At 36.6% G+C, this 19,408-nt stretch overlaps 1 protein-coding gene across 4 annotated transcripts in view; it reads left to right on the top strand.

The window, feature by feature from the left end:
• GPC5 (glypican 5) overlaps positions 1 to 19,408 on the top strand; it is a 1,063,734-nt gene that overhangs the window by 218,794 nt on the left and 825,532 nt on the right. For all 4 annotated transcript variants that reach the window (XM_054701627.1, XM_037528635.2, XM_054701628.1 and 1 more), the window contains exon 3: positions 6,681 to 7,375. In XM_054701627.1, the coding sequence (XP_054557602.1) occupies positions 6,681 to 7,375 (695 nt within the window). The remainder of the gene's footprint in view (positions 1 to 6,680; positions 7,376 to 19,408) is intronic.

The raw sequence follows: 19,408 nt of genomic DNA, 5'->3' as shown, positions 1-19,408 counted from the left end.
TAAGATTGCATCTCTTTATTCAATCTGCTCCTCTTAGACATTAGAAGGGATATTGGAAGTTGTTCTGCCTTAGGAGATGTGGTCTTTTATCACTGAGAAGATTTTTTTTTAAAGATTTATTTATTTATTTATACAAGAACTTGGGGTACAGGCCAGATATGCGGGAGGGTGAGAGGATCCACCAGAGACAGAGTGAGGAACAGAACAGGCAGACTGATGAAATACACTGCTGAGGGGAGCAGTGGGCTAGACAGGAGAGGTCTGCTCTCCATGTGGGTTGCTCTAAGGCTGGTGGGGATTGAACCGGCACTGCAGAGGTTGCGGACAGCTTCACAGCACTGCGCTCAACCGCCTGCGCCACCAGGGGAAGCCCCACTAAAAAGATCTTATTGAAATTCTCAAGGAGAACCTCCAGACAGCTTTCCACAATGGTTGGACCAGTTTGCACTCCCACCAGCAATGTAGGAGAGTTCCTTTTTCACCGCATCCTCGCCAACATTTGTTGTTGCTTATTTTTTTGATATGTGCTATTCTTAGTTTTGTAAGGTGGTATCTCAGTGTGGTTTTGATTTGCATTTCCCTGATTATAAGGGATGTTGAACATTTTTTCATATACTCCAAATGGAGCTACCATACGATCCGGCAATTCCACTCCTAGGGATCTATCCAAAAAAACAAAAACAGTGATTCAAAAGAGCACCTGTACGCCTATGTTTATTGCAGCACTATTTACAATAGGTGAAACCTGGAAACAACCCAAATGCCCAAAAACAGATGACTGGATCAAGAAGATGTGGTACATATACACAAGGGAATATTATTCAGCAATCAAAAAAAGATAAATTCATGCCATTCACAGCAACGTGGATGGAGCTAGAAGGAATTATGCTCAGTGAAATAAGCCAGAAAGGAAAAAAAAAAAATATATCGGATGGTTTCACTTATAACAGGAATATAGGGGAACCTATCCAAAGAAAATTATAAAACACTGTTAAAAGAAACTGAAGAAGACACGAGGAAATGGAAAGGCATCCCCTGCTCATGGATTGGAAGAGTCAACATTATTAAATAAGACATCAGTGTAAAAAAAAAAATAACAGTACAAAACACAACAAAGCAAAAACAAATCATAAACCAGAGACATACTGCAGGGGAGAGAGAGGGAGAGTGGTGAGAGGGAGGGAGGGAGGAGCACAGGGGACTGAGGTGATGGTGCACGGGTGCCTTGGGGAAGGAGATTCTATGGGGACTCAATCTGAGGGGGTGGGGGAACAAATATTGTCTAAAAATGTAAAAAATGATAAATGTTAAAATTAATATATTTATATATATATGAAAAAGAAATTCTCAATGAGGGGGCTTCCTGGTGGTTTTGGGGTTAAAGTCTCATGCTGTCAAGCTTTCAACAGCCACTGCAGCACGAGTTCGATTCCCGGCCAGGGAGCTGACCCACATGGCGCAGCAGACCTCTCCTGTCTCACCTGCTGCTCCCCTCAGCAGTGTATGTCAGTAGATCTGCCTGTTCTCCCCATTCTGTCTCTGGTGAATCCTCTCTCACACACACCCCCCTGCACCTCTGGCCTACACCTCAGTTCTTCTATGCCAAAAAAAAAAAAAAAAAAAAGAATAAAAGAAATTCTCAATGAAAACCAACAAAAAATATTTTCTAATCTTTAGATTCCTTAAGCAAGTTTAGTAAATTTTTATGTGTTTTCAAGATATGCTACAACTTTTAGCACATCAAATAGATAGCTGTTACTTGTACAACTTCAGTGAAGGGTGTTTTTAAATTTATTAAAACAGTAATGAAGAAGAATTTGTAGTTTATCTTTAGTAATTAGATATTTTGTATTATTCAGCAACTAACCTACCTTAGATTTATAAATACTGATTTTATATGTGCATTATTCTTTTGCATGAACAGAAAATGTTTTGTTCATTTGACTGTTACTGTGATGAGTTTAAATTCTTGCTAAAATCATGTTAATTCCTTAGCATGGAAACACAAACTTCATGATAAAGAAGAACAAAATGATAGTTCTGCAAAGTTAGAGGAAGTACACACAACCAATCCAATTTTAGTATATTTAATTTCTCACTTTTTCCAACTTTTAATAAAAATTATTAATACCATTATCTAATAGATTGACTTTAATATTGTTCAGTTTCTGAAGTATTTATATACTATAATTTTATAAGGCCACTAGAACCAAAACTTCAAAGATATTTGTTTATCCCTAAGCATTAAAAAGCAAATGATTAGAACAATTGTTTATAGTTTTCCTCATTGATTGACTGTAACAAATATTTAGGATCACAAATACATGCTTTCAAAAATAAATACCTGATGTGGTTAGGAAATTCTGTTAATTGCAGTATGTTGATAAAAGATTTAATACAGATATACAGAGTGAAAGAAAATAAATATAGTGAAATGAGTTAATAGCAGAGTGGAAAAAGAAGAATAAACCCACTTAAAAAAACATTTATATTTAGAGATTGAGGGAATAATTAAAATGTTGATATTTCAGAACATATAACCTCTCATTCAAATTAAAATATATAGTTATAATGCATACAGTGTGAGGGAAATATCAAGCAATTTCATTATAATTTCTAAATTTTGTGTCAGTTTTTGTTAAAAATGGAATACAACTAAAATTAGAATGAAACTGAGATGAAAACTGGTCTTGCAACAAAATAAAATAAAAATTATAGTTTTTTGCAGAAATTTATTTTAATGGCAATCAAACAGTAATCAAATTAGTTGGTTGCTAATAGCATGCAGCAACTTTATAAATTTGAAAGTGTACTTATTTTCTATTGAATGGATGTTCCTAAGTATTAAATATATTCTCCTCAATATTGCTTTCATAAAATTAATTAAAAAAAAACCTTTTAGTCACAGATCTTAAAAGATAAATTACATGTATTCCTGATTACAAGTTACAGATTACTGAGATAGAGCTTATTCATTTTGTTTTTTACTTTAAAAAATTATGTGCTTGAGCATCATTTCAAGTTGGCAGAAATCCTATGGAACATTTATCTTGCCCCGGGTAACAATGTTCAGCTGTTGCGGCGCTGAAAATCATGTCAGGTATCAGTCGCACACACATTTAGAACACTCACCTTAGAAAATGGCATGTAAAGCCAGTGACCTTTGCTGTGATATCCAGCTAGCATTGAACCTGTCCTTACTTTATCTGAAAAAAAAAAAAAAAAAAAAAAAACTTTTGGCAACATCATTGTTTAACAATTATTAATAAATAAAATCATGTGTAAATTTCCTCATGATTCATAGCCATACCAAAGTTGCTAAGAAAAAGATGAGCCTGTTATTTAAAAGAAAAAAAAAAGCTTAGCAGTTTTATTCTAGTGTCATCCACAGAAGATTTCATTCACTTTTCACACTCACTGTTGTGAGTGAAAGCAGCCTGTGGTGACTGAGATTTCACTTGGGGGGATCAGGTTGTCTTGATGGAAGGCTTTGAGTCACTCTGTAAATGCCAAGAGGACATTTTATAGATCACTAAAAATTGCCATGTTTCAAAAACTTTCCAGGCTAAAAAACTGGTTAAAGTTTCCAAGCAAGCCAGACTGGGTTAGAATCCCTGGTACACACTGATCTGCACTTAACCCACAGGAGCATGGTCGTGAGGCTGATTGCAGAAAACTGGTGTTATTTATTTATTTTTCTTAAAGATTTATATATTTATTTATATAAGCCCTGGGTACAATCAGAAGCGCAGGAGGGTGAGAGAATTCACCAGAGCCAGAGCGGGGAACAGAACAGGCAGACTGCTGAAGTACACTGCTGAGGGGAGCAGTGGGCACGGCAGGAGAGGTCTGCATGCTGTGTGGGACCCTCACCTAGTGGCCGGGGATTGAACTGGTGCTGCAGAGGCTGTGGGCAGCTTCGCAGCTGAGCTCTCAACCACTGCGCCACCGGGGATGCCCTAAACTGGTGTTAATTCTATGAATTCTCACTTGGCATCATAGCTAAGCATTCAGCTGTTACTTTCCTTCTTATTTTCACTTTTTTATGTTTTTATTGAATTTTAGTATATACTTTTATATTCTAGTGGGTGCTGGAGATGTGTTGGTAGCCTATGAGTTTTGCTTCCCTAGCAATCTAGAGTTTGTAATGCAGGAAGCCCCAACTTAATGAGGTTGATAGTTTCTTGCAATAGGTAATTTTAAGAGACATGACACAAGGAGACTGAGTCCTTAGATAACAACATTTTGTTCAGTTTTGGCCCAGATTTTTGTTTCTTGTCAACTTGGTTAACTAAGAAATAATCCGACTGTAATATCAGCAAGAAGGTGTTTATTGGAGAATAGGCATCGTATGGCCCAGATCCAGTATCAAGGGCTGTCTGAATCTGTGTTCCACCAAGTAAGGGCATGGGGGAAGTTTTAAATGATAAAGCAGGGGCAGGTTCTGAGGTTAGGTCTTTGTAACTTTTGGACTGGTTAATGAGCAACTTCAGGTAGAAAGAGGCAGTGTGGACTCCTTTGTTACTACAATCAGCAGATGGTCTGGTCTCCCTGTGTCTTTCCTAATTGTGGGTAGGAGAGAACTCTAGTTGCTGTTCCTTCATAGTCATGGATGAGGAGAAGAGAGAGAGCTGAGTCAAGCTGTTGATTCAGCTGCTCTCTTCGTAATTCTCAGCATGGCAGTGAGAGACAAGGTGGATTCTATTTAATACAAAGTAAGTTCTACAAAGTTATAATGAAACAGTGTTGAAGGAAATGATGTTATTCCAGGATCTGCCTTTTTTCTGTTGTCAGAGCTGCAGCAGCCTTTAAAAAGCTGTTGCCTTTGATTGCAGGGTAGGTGCATTCTTTGTTCCAGATCCTATAACAGAATATTTTAGACTGTGCAGCTTATGAACAATAGAAATTTATTTCTGCTCTAGAGACTGGGCAATCCATGATCAAGGTACTGGCAGTTGCTGTGTCTGTTAATAGTACACTTGCTAGTTCACAGACTGTAGAAGGGGACCAGGGTTTTCTGAGGTCTACTTTATGAGGACACTAAACCCGTTCATGAGGGAGCCACCCTCTCAACCTGATCACCATCATTACAAGGAGAACAGGTTTTAATATATGAGTGTTAGGGAGCACACTAACATCATGTCTGTAACATGCACCTTGCTCTTTCCCACTAAAGCCTGAAACACAACACAAATCAGTCCTAGAACAGAATCAGAATCCATTTGTGCTCTCCAGGAAAGTGATCTTTGCTTTTGTTTATTTTTAGGACACGCCACACATTGACGACAGTTTCAATTCATTAGCAGCTCTCCCAGCAGCTCTGTTCTTTCTTATTTCATTTTATTCTACTGTTGTTTCACCTCTTTTTATAAAATGCTCATTGGTTTGATTACTGGTTATTTTGTGGTCTTTTAAAACTTAATTAAGAATAACTGAGATTGGACATAGAAAATAATATTGTTGATATATTTTATCATTAATTGTTTATTGATACTATCCAGCATCCTTACTTAGGTTAATTGGGAAATGTAATTTCAGTATATCCAAGGTGGTCAGCTACTGTCAAAGGCTGTCATTTTGAAATACAATTCTTAATTGCTGATATCTAAACCTTCCTTAATTTGAGAATAAATCATTCTCCGTTCTTTATGGGGAAACACTGATTTGGAAGCAACAGTTGTGTAAGAAAAGAAAATATCCTGCAGTAATGTCTTTGAAGAACTACAAAATATGGTGAGGAAGGTGATGGCACAATCACTTATTTTCTTTTTTAAGATTTATTTTTATTTATTTATGCATACAAGACCTGGGGTACAGGCCAGAGGTGCAGGGGGTGATAGGATTCACCAGAGACAGAGTGGAGAGCAGTACAGGCAGATCTACTGAAATACACTGCTGAGGGGAGCAGCGGGTGAGGCAGAAGAGGTCTGCTGCTCCATGTGGGTAGCTCCCTGGCCAGCCGGGAATCGAACTTGTGCTGCAGTGGCTGTGGATAGCTTTACAGAACTGAGACTTTAACCCCATAACCACTGGGGAGGCCCCCCACAATCATTTATTTTCATCAGTTACTACTGTGCATGACTTTTCCACTGCTTAACAAAGCATCAAAATATAGGGGTAGTTTAATAATGAAATTATTATTGAACCACTGATTTCCTTTCCTTTCTTTTTAATTTGAACAGGCTAAGAGGTTTGAGGGTCTTCAGGATTTCCTCCAGGAATGTAGCCTCTGTTTTTAGTAACTAATATATGAGCTACTCACTTTCATTCTGAAAAAGATAAAAGAAAAACTGTACAACTACCATATATGTTGTATATGTTGATAAAAGTATTTAATATCAATAAGGAACACATAAGTGAAAATTATTTTCTCAGTGATACTTTTCTTTCTATCATTAGTGTGTTGTGATCTATGAAATAAAGTAAGAAACTACCATACATGCTCCTTGTTTTCAAATCTATACTTTTAAAAAGTGTTTGACTCTATTTAATGCATCTCTGTGTAGCTTCTAAGTTGTATGTATGCCCACTATTGACCAGCCATTGTCCTTGTAGAGCTAAATTGGCCTCCTATTTAGTCTCTTGGATTAGTTTCTTCATTTAATGTATGGAGCAGATGGACAAAGAGTTTTAACATGAATACTATAGCCTGTCATCCTTTACCTCTGTTTTTGTTACAGAAACCCTTGAAACACTCATCAGACAAGCAGAAAATTATACCAGCATACTTTTTTGCAACACCTATAGAAACATGGCCTTAGAGGCAGCTGCTTCAGTGCAGGAGTTCTTCACCGACGTAGGTCTCTATTTATTTGGTGCAGATGTTAATCCTGAAGAATTTGTCAACAGATTCTTCGATAGTCTTTTCCCTCTAGTCTACAATCATCTCATTAACCCTGGTGTGACTGACAGTTCCTTGGAATACTCAGAATGCATCCGCAAGGCCCGCCGGGACATCAGTCCATTCGGGAATATTCCCAAGAGGGTCATGGGCCAGATGGGCCGATCATTGCTGCCCAGCCGTACGTTCTTGCAGGCCCTGAATCTGGGCATCGAAGTCATCAACACCACGGACCACCTGCACTTCTCCAGAGAGTGCAGCCGGGCCCTCCTGCGGGTACGGTTCTGCCCTCACTGCCAGGGCCTGGCGCTCAGCAAGCCTTGCACGGGCTACTGCCTTAATGTCATGAGAGGCTGCTTGGCCCACATGGCAGAGCTTAATCCACACTGGCACGCGTACATACGGTCTTTGGAAGAGCTGTCGGATGCCATGCATGGAACATATGACATTGAACACGTGCTCCTCAACTTCCACCTGCTTGTCAATGACGCTGTGATGCAGGCTCACCTCGGGGGACAGAAGTTATTGGAACAGGTAAGCAGCCGCCCTCCCTTTCCTGTCTGACTTCTTAGAACCCAAGGGTTATCCACATATATAAAGTGTGTTGATTGTCAGCACATTGTTACGTATTTTTAAATTATGGTAGTTGAACAAGTTGATATTGTGGAAATCGTAGGGAAATGTATAGGGTGTGTTACTCAATTTAAGATATATTTTGTATCAAAAATTTGCTTAACAAAAATGCTGTTTTTTTTTTCCTTAAAGTAGCAACGAATGGCAAAAATTATTCTTAGACTTTGTGAAAAATACACTGTTTCCAGAGGAAATGAGGATAAGGAAGTGGAAATAGTGGAGGGAAGGGATAGGAAAGCCTCAGGTTTAAAACCAGGATCAGTTACATTTGAATCTGCAATCTGCTGGTATTTCCCAAATTCTCTCTCTCTTTCTCTCTCTCTCCCTTTTCCTCCTCTCCTTCGCCCCCACAGACCCTCTCTCCAAGATCTAGTTTCTTACCAACTTTCAAATATGCAGCGCAGTGTATAAACTATAGTCACCACGCTGTTCATTATGTCCCCATGATTTCTTTATTTTAGTAAGTGGAAGCTTGTGCCTTTTGACTTCCCTGTACCTATTTTAACACCTTCTATTCCTCTTAGGCTGTTGGAGTTCTGCTTCCTCATTTTTATAAAGCGACAGTAGCAATACATAACTTTTGGAGTATTCTTTTTTGGAAGAAAGGCAATATGTATGCAAACTACAGGATACGGTGCCTGATACTCAAAAAAGTGGGTAGCTATTGTTAGTGTTTCAAAGGTATTTAGCTTTAAAATTGATACTGGCAGTTATGTAGTAATTAAATGAAGGTTTGATTAGGTTTTAGTGTTCAGAGACTCCAGAACTTGGTCTGATGAATTTTCAAGTCGTGCTATATGCAGCATCATGTTTTATTTCAAGAAAACTCTTCAAAATGTTTTTGAAGCAAATTCATAGAATCAAAGGACATAAGAGTTGAGTTGTAAAGAAGTTCTCCTTCCTTCTCTAGAGCCATTTTCTTGTGGACAAAATTCACAAGCTTTCTTAATAAAATTTTTCATATTCTGTATATTGAAGTGATATGTGCTTCTATTTATCCTAAATCTTTTCATCAGTGATGAAATTTTGCTCCTTAGTGTCAAGATCACATCCCTACATCCTGGTATTTATTTACTGAATTAGGAAACATTGTCGTCATGAACTTTATAAGGTCCTTTAATTCATTTCTGATAGAAATTAGATCTGAAAATGTTTTTGTTTAACTGTTCTTAACTCTCTGGGTCTTTGCTGGCTTGTGTGAGCCAATATGGTGCCTTTCTTATTTGCTTGTTTTTTTTTTTTTAATAAATTTTATTTTCATATTCCCCATACAATTGCAACCCCCTTATTTTGACCCCAATCCCTCCCCTCCCTGGCCCCACCCCCATAGAGTGTCTCTGGTTCATAGTTTTTTGTTGATTTTGATTTTCACTTTCTTATAGTTATTCATTTTCCTGGTCCCTTATTTAAGTTTTCTAGATTCCTGCTATGAGTGAGACCATCCGGTATTTTTCTTTTTCTTTCTGGCTTATTTTGCTGAGCATGATCCCTTCCAGCTCCATCCATGTTGCTGCTTGTTTTTAAAACAAGCTAGAAAAGGCACCCCTCTTTAGGCAGAGCCACAACTGTGCTATGTCTTGGTGGGTAGAGTGTGAACTGACTTTCAACGACTACACCCTGCCTGGGGCAGCTGGGTGTCCTTTTACAGTGAACAATTTCCAGTCATATGCGGTGGTCCTGATCTTCTTGCCCTCTGCATTCTCAATGTGGACATCAGACATGCACCAGAACATTTGAAAGGGTTACCATAATCCAACTCAAGCTAAAGAATAAATGAATTTGAAAGTGTCAAGCATTTTCAGTGCTGAGGAAGCAGCATTTATATCTAGGGCACAAAATGTCAACATTATGATATTGAATATCTCCAAAAGGGAAAAACGGCACAAGAAATCTGAAACCAAGTACAGATTTGATGATTCATTTGGATCATGCCATTTATTGCTCAGGGCCAGAGTCTTTAAAATGGATAAGTGAATTGATTTTTACTATCCTTTTTATTATATATTTTGAACACATGAAGGGCCTTTTTGTATCTTTAAAATCTATCTTGTAGAACATTATTTTTCCTACTTTAAAGATTAAAATGACACAAGCTTGACAGATTTGTGGTTATATAGGCGTGTTTTCAAATCTTGAGCTTGCTGCTCACTAGTTATCATGGCCTGAATGAACTACGTAGATTCCTTGACTGTTTCATCTGGGTGAAGAAGGGACTAGTATTGAAGTAGAATAATTCTGGTAAGTGTTTGACAGCAGGAGGCTCTTAGTTCCTGAGAACTGTGCTGTTTCCTTATTCCTTCTCTGAGGCCACACCTGAATAAACCTTGGTAGAGCAGGTGACTTTAGTATCTCAAAGGCTTAGAATCATCATACTGTTTATCTTTTACAACTAGGTTTAAAAAAAGCCAAAACTTGTATATATGAAACTCCTTGGTGAATTTTCAAAGAACACTTTCACATTTTAAGGAAATAATCTGATTTCATACATAATTAATCGCCCTATGACTGTCTTGAGAAACATCAATTACTAATAAATTGTTGATTCTTTTATAAATAAAACAACTGAGATTCTCTTTTTGACTTATGGCAACAGAAGAAGGAGAAACTGACTTTAAATTCCTTGGAAATTGACTCATTAATATTTATTTCTGCCAACTTCAAAGTGATTTATAAGCTGTTTATCAAGCTTTGATAACCAGCTCACACATCAATGAATTTAACAAATTCAAGATAGATTACTGGAGAGCCAACAAATAATGATTTTCTCACATTTCCAAAGCAATCTCTAAGATCTAGTAGTTCCAGGTCTAGTCCTCAGTAAATACATATTTTCACTTTCAGAAACTCATAGGAGCACTTGATAGATCATATTTCTAGTGAGTGAATTTCACCTGGAAAAATGTTTCCCAAATTCCTGAATATCATATCTATTATTCAGTAAGTTATTAAAGAAACAAAATCTAATTTACAAGAGAATATTTAATTGTCTAATTATACTGGGAATTGAGACTAAACCTACCTCAATAAAACAGTAACAGATTCAGCAAAGTATAGAAATTAAAAGCACAGGTTCTACTCTCAGACTGTATTTCACATTTGTCTTTACTACTTACAAGCTCTGAGTTTGGATATTTGATTGTTTAATCTCTCTTTATTTCACTGTCCTCTTTGGAAAAATGGGGAAATAACAATACCTACAACTTTTTAATGAGAATAAAATGAGCTTTCACAATTAGATTAGTGTCTTTTACATGGAAGTATTTAAATCCTAATTATTAACACATTATATTACTTATAAATACTTCATTGATTTCTTTGGTGGTTTAAATGCTCCCAAAGTAAACATCCCTTTCCTAATGTAGAGTTAAAAAATACACATCTAGTTATTCAAAGTAAGCAAATAATTGTAAAGATTTTTCTTGAATGGGGAAAAATTGGAGTTTCCAGAAAACATTGTAGCAGTCTATAATGTGTTTAATATTAATGAATTTTAATTGATGGAAATGAAGGAATGATTTATTAGGAAATCATTTATTCATAATAGAAATTAAAACTTGATCTATTTTTAAATGCTGAGTGCTAATAATTGCATTTAGCATAGTATTTTGATGTAACTTAATATTTTACCCAAAGCAATAAGAATGCAGGATCATAGTTAAGTTTCAATGTTTAAATGGAACAAATGTTATCAAGAAACTCACATGAATGTTAATTATATACAATTTTAGAAACAAAAAAGGTTTTTCAGCTTTATTAGGATATAAATGACAAAAACCTCATTTATTTATTTAGTGGAATTCAGCAGTGAAACCATCTGATCCTGGAATTTTCCTTGTTGATGGTTTTTTATTGTTGTTACTAGTTCAATCTCCTTACTCATTATTGGTCTTCTCAGATTTTATTTATTTTCATGATTCAATTTTGTCATCAGTTCTATGTTTACAGGAAATTATTTTACATTTATTCTAGGTTATCCAATTTGTTGGTATACATTTGTTCCTAATGGTCTCAAAATCCTTTGTATTTCTGTGATGTCAGTTGTAGTGTATCTTCTTTCATTTATATTTTTGAGGTTTTTCTTTTAAGTCTATCTAAAGATTTGTTGTTTTATTGTTGTCTTTAAAAAAAACCAGCTCTTACTTTCGTTGATATTTTCCTTTTTTTATGGTCTCTACTTGATTTATTTCTGCTCTGACTTTTGTTATTTCCATCCTCTGATACCTTAGTTTGTTCTTTTTCTAGTTCCTTGACATATAAAGTTAGGTTGTTTACTTGGGATATTTTTCCCCCTTACATAGGTGTTTGTTACTATAAACTTCCTTCCAAGAGCTGTGTTTGCTGCATTGGGGGTGCCTTTTAATTGTATGCCATTGTGCTGGGTGGGGGTGATGGTGTATGTCTCAACCTTTCCTACCCATTCAATGTAAGAACTTTCTCATTCACTTGATGTGTGGGAGTTGCTCAGCTAGTTTCTGAATTTCTTTCTGAGGAAATTGCTCCACGTGTATTTTCAGTGCATCTGTGAAAGGAATTTCAGGAGTATCTTATGCAACCATCTTGTGATCAAAATCATAATTACCGACAATAAAACTCTGCAATGTATTTTTTAAATAGATAATGAGTTTTTCCACATCTCTTACCTATGACCTATTAGTGGAGATTCAGCTGGTTGCATCCACATTAATTTAGAATAGTTGTGTACTTCAATTTTAATACCTATCAAAATTTAATTTAAGGTATATTGTACACACTAATGCACTCTAATTAAACTGTTGTTGAGATAACTAATATCTCATCAAATCTTTTATACACATTAAATTTACCTAACTGTAGAATGAAAGCAATGTTAATTAATTATGTTTTTGGTATTCCATAATACCTTTTTATGCAAGCTGAAAAGAAATTTAGAGTAAAAGCCTGAATTAATATGGTAACACACTCATTTGTTCTATTTCTTTTATGGTGTCATATTCATTTTCCTTCAAATCACTGTGTAGATATGACATAAAAGGAGTTACCAGATGAATAAGACAAAATACTTAAAATTTCAGTCTCATAGTAGCCCAAGTAAAATACAATGTCAGTCTAATTTTAAATATTTTATATTTATAATTTATATTCTACAGTAAGTCTAGTACTTGAATGTGACCAAAGACACGAAGTTTGCATGGTGGAGTGCCATGTGTTGTGAGTGGAAACCTTTAAGACATGAGGAAGAGGTAGAAGAATTCATATACTTTTCTAGATCATAGCCTGTTTGCAATGTAAAATGGGTACGATGCTATTCACGCTGACAAAACTCATGTGAAATACATTTGATTCCAGGGGCTTGAGAACAAGTGATATGCCACAAGTCCCAGATAAGGCTCCTCAGTTAAAGAATGAACATCCTTGTTAATAGGATGAAGTGATGTGATACCAGAGTTGGTTCCTAGAGTTTAAAGAAGAAATGGTTATAAATATTTGAAACTGATTTTGCCTATGTGGAGTAAGTTCATTTGACTGTGGCAGATTAGAATGTATAAATGCTAGACAGGTAAGAGATTGGAATTAATAAAAGAAATAGAATGAGGACTTGTTCCATATTCCACAATAAAAAAAAAAAGCTACCAAGTCATTATTTTAATTAAAAAAAATGTTTAAGACCTTTCATTCATGGGCATTTTTGTACTTGACTGACATGGAAGAGAAAACTGTGACCAAAGGTTACAAATAGCTACATAATACAGACAAAAAAAAAAAATCTATGGGTTGTTAGGCAACAATTCATTGAAAATATATTGTAATGTATTTGATGATATCATTTATTACTTGGTCTAATCTAATTTTTATTCAAATTGCATGGTGGTTAACGTTGAATTTGTGATTTGTAAGTATTTTGCTTAAATGACCTGGCTGTTCTAGATAGCAGGAGTAGAGCTTAACAAGAGTAAAGGGAAAAGCATAAGAGTTAAATTAGTAACAACTGAATGGGAAAAAGTAGGATAAAAAGCAAATCTGAAAGAATTCAAAGTGAACCCACCAAAAATAGAAACAACTCTAGGCTTATAAAGAAGAAAGGGGTGATTCATTAGGCTCTGGGAAGGCCAACTCATCATTCTATTTGTAGCTCACGTTAAGAGATGATTACCCACTTAATCCTGGGCACTGAATAATGATAGCAAGTTTGCTACTCCAGAACTGGTGGTGGTAAGTGTGTAACAGTAATGAGTGACTCTCTCAACAGTCGGCCAATTTAGGTTTGTTCATATGTAAAATGAAGGAAAACTTTTGATCAGAACTAAGTCATAGGAATATTCTACCTTCCATTCATTCTGTAATTCAAATAAATGTGACACTATGTTGAGGTAGTCTCACAACATATATAAATGATTAGAGCTGAACCCTTCATCATTGGCAGTTTGCCCTTTGAAGACGTGAATCACAGAGTAAGGGGCTCCAATTTGACCCTTTAATAATCTCTCTTGAGCCTGAAGTGATTGGCAGTGGTGAGGATCAGTCAAGGCCCTGTACCTCATATGAAGTAAGTCAAAAAATCTGGGGCAACCCATTAGGTAACAAACTTGCATAGTTTTAGGATGAATTTTTCATAAGACTGAAAATGTTACATGATTAATTTGTGATTTTTATTTTCCTGAGAATACTGGTGGTATTCATTACCTAAGAATAAGTGCTGGTAGTCATACACTTTATTACTTCTAACTAATTTCCTAAGAGAAGAATTGTTATTAAAAGTCTTGTGAATTTCTGAAGGCCCATAAGGGGAATCTGGACAATGATCTCCCAAAAGTGATCCATCACATGCGTGGACAGCTCCAGTCATTGGAAAGTTCATCCTTATGGTAAATGAATATTTCTAGCTGAAAATGTCATCCATGGTGCTCTAGAATGCTCTGAAGATAAGGGCTAAGTTTTAGCCATCTTAGACTTCAAACATCTGAAGGCTATTATTCTTGCTTCTTTCCAGACATCTGCATTTCCAGAATGTTCTCTCCCATTTCATTCTGTTCTCTTCATATGTTTTCTTGTTAAGATCACTACTTTAACCACAATCGCTCTGTCTGACTCTCCTGGAGGACCTGCTGATAGAGGATGGATTGACAGACCAGAGGCAACCTGGGGGTTGACAATTGTTGGACAATAGCCATGGTTCTTTTCTCTCTCTTACCATGACAGCTGGGTGCTCCTTCTACCTCAGTGATCTGACACAGGAGGAAACCTGGCTGTGGACTCAGGCCTCTGTGAAATGTACTTTTTGGAAAATCAGTGCTGGAAAGGCAATTTGCACTACCATTTTTGATGTTTTGTATGTATTTTACTTTGTTAAGTTATGAGAATTCTGTAAACTAACAGAGTTCTTATTCCAATAATAGAAGTTTTGGCCTCCAGGGTGTAAAAAGACTTTAATAATACCCCCTGATTCTTCTGAATTTTTCTGCAATGATTTCTGCTCTCGTTTTGTTAAGTGTGTATTAGTTTGCATGTATCACTGATATTTTTAGCTAGCTAGCAAAGCTTCTTCTCTACCTTAATAGGGCAAATTCTCTTTAAATTGGATGCTGCATAAACATGTATTACTTTTTCCTAATGTAGTTCAGCAGGGACTTGATGTTTCTGCTGAGCTCTTAGCTCTCCTGTTCTACCTGTATATTCTCGGAATACAGCAAAGCTTTCTTGGTTGTTATCTCTAAAAAGATTTTGAAGTGCATTGATCATTTTAGATTATGCAGCTAATTTGTGTACATTTGCTTCCTTTTTTTCTTTGAGAACTCGTGAGCTGGTATTTATCCCAGTTGCATGAGTTGGCAATTCTTTGGCTTCAGCAATTCAAGGTCTCCATTTTCTGTTGTCTTCAATATATCCAGTTCCTCATTCCTGCGGCCCCGTGGCTGATCTCTAGAAAACGTTCACCTACAGACTCAATCTGATTCTCTGTGGCTTTGGAACTTACTCCACAGGCCGGTTTTTCTGAGATTTTCTTTCTCCTTGGTATACTATCCCACACTTCCTTACCTTTTGAGACTTTGAAAGCAGCTTTATCCTTCTGTGGTGAAGACTGGAATTTCCCACCAAAGCATCTGTGCTATCTGAAGCTGTTCTCCACACTGCTGGATTTGGAAAGCTGTCCTGGTTGCAGCTGCTCAATGTTGGATTTCTTGTGGACGTTTTTTCTAAGGTGTGAATCTTGTAATGCCAGTCAGCAGCTGACCTTGTAAACATTTAAATTTTTCTCTTTTCCATTCTTTCTATAAATATTTGCCTTATGACCAAGTAAATGATGTCACTTTCCAGCTCTTTATTCATATTTGCTATACATTTTTATTGTTATTAGTTATTATCATTGAGGTATCACTGGTTTAAAATACAATGTATGATTTAGGAGAATAGGTACATATCTCATCAGATCTATATTACCAAGCCATACCCACCACCACAGTACCCGTAGTCTGTAAACTAGAAGATGCCCCTTCTTTGTTTTCACCCCATTCTCCAGTAGCCTCAATTGTGTAGTCATAATTCTAGGGTTTATTTTTTTTTAAGATATATTTATTATGCATACAAGAGCTGGGGTACAGGCCAGAGGTGTGGGGTTTGAGAGGATTCACCAGAGACAGAGTGAGGAGCAGAATAGGTGGATCTGCTGAAATACACTGCTGAGGGGAGCAGCGGGCGAGCAGGAGAGGTCTGCCATGCCAGGTGGGTAGCTCCCTGGTCGGCCGGGGATCCAACTCATGCTGCGATGGCTGTGGACATCTTCATAGATTGCATCTTAACCCCTGGTGCCACCAGGGAGGCCGGGTTTATTTTGGGACCATGTACTGAGCTCTTCATTATCTTTGTGCCGCATTTGTCTGTGCACCATGGATTGTCTGATTTGAAGAAGTTCTACCTCATCCTATCAGCCAGTCATAGGTGTTTGGTCACTGTCAAGTTGTTCATTTCAAGGTTCCCTTCAGGTTTTGATCCAGGGATAGGATCCTTTTGTCCTCCAGTTGCTTAGAGAATTCTGCAGCAATCCACTGTGTTGCCATCTGCTATGTAGTTATAACTTTTCTCAACCAAGTAGTAAACATTAAGAAGTGAAATAAGTCCAAAGGAGAAAGACGAATACAGGATAGTGTCATTTATGTGTGGAAACAGAGAAACTTAACAAAGGGTCAGATAAAGCCAAACCAAAAATCTAACCCTTGAAAGCTGACTGCAGAAATGAGAAGAGCAGAGGGCAAGGGAGAGGGGCTAGAACAAGGTGGGAAGGGAGCCATTCTCGTGACAGCACCTCAAGTGGGGGGTCCTGTCCAACTGAAATACAAATTATGAAGTAAACCAGTGTCACCTCAAAAAAGTACATTTAAAATAATGAAAACTCGAAAAATGAAAAGAAAGCAAAAACATTACTCCACGTTCTTTCAGTGATGTAATAGGGCAAACCTCAGAGTCATGCATAGGTACATGTAATATATATATATTTTTTAAGATTTATTTATTTATGCGTACAAGAACTGGGGTACAGGCCGAAAGTGTGGGGAGTGAGAGGATTCACCAGAGACAGAGTGAGGAACAGAACAGGCAGACTGACTGAACTACACTGCTGAGGGGAGCAGTGGGAGAGTCAGGAGAGGTCTGCAGCGCCATGTGGGTAGCTCCCTGGCCAGAGAGAACTCGTGCTGCAGTGACTGTGGAAAGCTTCATAGTGCTGCCGTTTAACCCCTTGCACCACCAGGGAGGCCCATACATGTAATATTTTTTTAAACTTTTTGTTTACTATGGACCATACTATACCCTGTGAAGTAAGATGTCTGTTTACAAATAACTGATAAGTTACAAGTAATTTCTGTTCTATTTAACTACATGTTATTTTTGTCTGTATATTTCCATGCACAGTATTCCTGTGTCTTTCACTGACTAGTGCTGACTCTGGTGTTCACCTTTCAAGCAGCTTTTTTGTGCTGGTAATATTCTCATTAAAGAATGAAATCTTAAAAAAAAAATGAAATCTTTTGTAACTGCTCATAACATATTAGTTTTAAAGTAAATTTTAAAATCGCTTTGAAAATGATACTTTGACCCAAGTCACTGAGAATAGAAAAAGTTTGACTTACAATGGATAGGCTTCTTATGGTTGGCAAATCACAGAAATTCAAATTCATTTAAATCCTGCTAATGAAGTGAATATTAGACCATGTATATGAAAAATCAGGTGGTGTATACAGCTAAATGTCTGCCTTGATTTAGTACCTCCTAAGTGCTAGGAGGATTCTCTGCTTTCCCGTGAAACTTTTCTTTATGTTGGTTTGTTTCTCAGGCACACTATCTCTAAGTGGGAACAAAGTAGGCCATAGAATGTATAGGCTCATCATCTTCTAATTTAGCAAGAAAAAACAACTTAATTATCATTGATCAGAATCCTCTGTGTGCATTCTCATGGCTTGTGTTTTGGGCCTGTTCCTTTCTCTGACGCATCTTCGGGCACCCTTACTGGACATTGTTCTTTCTTATTCCCATTGCAATATATCAGCGGAGAGCTGGACAGGCTAATCCCAGAGTATGAAAACAGGAGAGCAACAAAAAAAAAGCCAAAAAGAAAAATCAGACAAACAGGAAATAGGAAGTATACTTCATCATACAGTCTGTTAGGAACATGCCGAAGAACATTCACATACATGTGAGAATAAAGGGAAAGACAAACAATAGAAATAAATATCAAATGAAAGGCAAGCCATCATAGAACAGAAAGCGAAGAAATGTAGAAATGTTAAATTCCAAGAGCATACTGGCATTATTGGAAGCACTTGCTTTTAAATTAGAAATGTAACATCACTGTCATTATTATACTTTCCATGATAATGTTTATGTGCAGGTACTAATTAACAATTAGACTGTGCAGCAATAAAAAATAACCTAATTAAAACAGGCAAAGGGTTTAAGTAGCCATTCTCCAAAGATGGTATACAAATGACTAATAAACATATGAAAAAATGTTCTGCATAATTTATCATTATTAACATGCAAATCAAAATCTCAATAGACAATGTGAATTCACACCCCAGGACCCTATCATATACACACTAGGGAGAACATAATAAGAACTGTTGAATCTGTGCAGAAATTTGAATACTTTGTACATTGCCAGAAGGATTGTAAAATTGTGTAGTGACCTTGAAAACAATTCGGTTGAATATAGAGTTACCCTGTGACCCAGCAATTCTAGGCCAACTTACATATCCAAGGAAATATAACACACATATTCACAAAATACATTAATACATATATTCACAAAATCTTACAGGTGGCTATTCATGGTGGCTCTTTTCATAATAGTCAAAAAGGTAGAAATGGCCTAGATGTCAATGAACTGAACTGATGAATGAATGCATAAAATGTGTTATAGCCATAGAGTAGAATATTATTTGGCAATAAAAAGGGAGGAAGTATTGATACATGCTACAATATAATTAGGCTTTGAGAACTTTACCTCATGTGAAAGACATTAGTTACTAGAGACCATGTATTAATTGATGCTGTTCACATGCCTAGAAATTCATTGAAACAGACTGTGGGTTAGTAGTTATCAGGAACTAGGGAGGAATGGAGAATTACTGCTGATGCATACAGGATTATTTTAGGGGGAGGAGGAAGTGATAAAGATCTTATAAAATAACAGTGTTATGGCTGCACTTCTTTGTCAATATAGTAAAAATCCCTGAATCGCACATTTCAGAAGGATGAATTTTATGGTACATGAATTATATGGCAATAAAACTGTCATAAAAAGTTATAATGTATAATTTTGAAAATTGACTCACACAAATTGAAAACCAGTATATTCCAATGAGTAACTTTCTCTTATAGGTTTGTTCTTCTTTTATTGGAATATGCTTCTTGAGGCATTGGTATGCAAGGGAACAATGTGTCTTTTTCTTTGTCATCCAGAGA

The sequence above is a fragment of the Talpa occidentalis genome, unplaced genomic scaffold (assembly GCF_014898055.3).
Source record: "Talpa occidentalis isolate TD23 unplaced genomic scaffold, MPIMG_talOcc4v2.1 talOcc4.5, whole genome shotgun sequence".
NCBI classification, from domain to species: domain Eukaryota; kingdom Metazoa; phylum Chordata; class Mammalia; order Eulipotyphla; family Talpidae; genus Talpa; species Talpa occidentalis.
The sequence above is the reverse complement of the archived record's forward strand: the minus strand, read 5'-3'. Positions and strand labels throughout refer to the sequence as shown.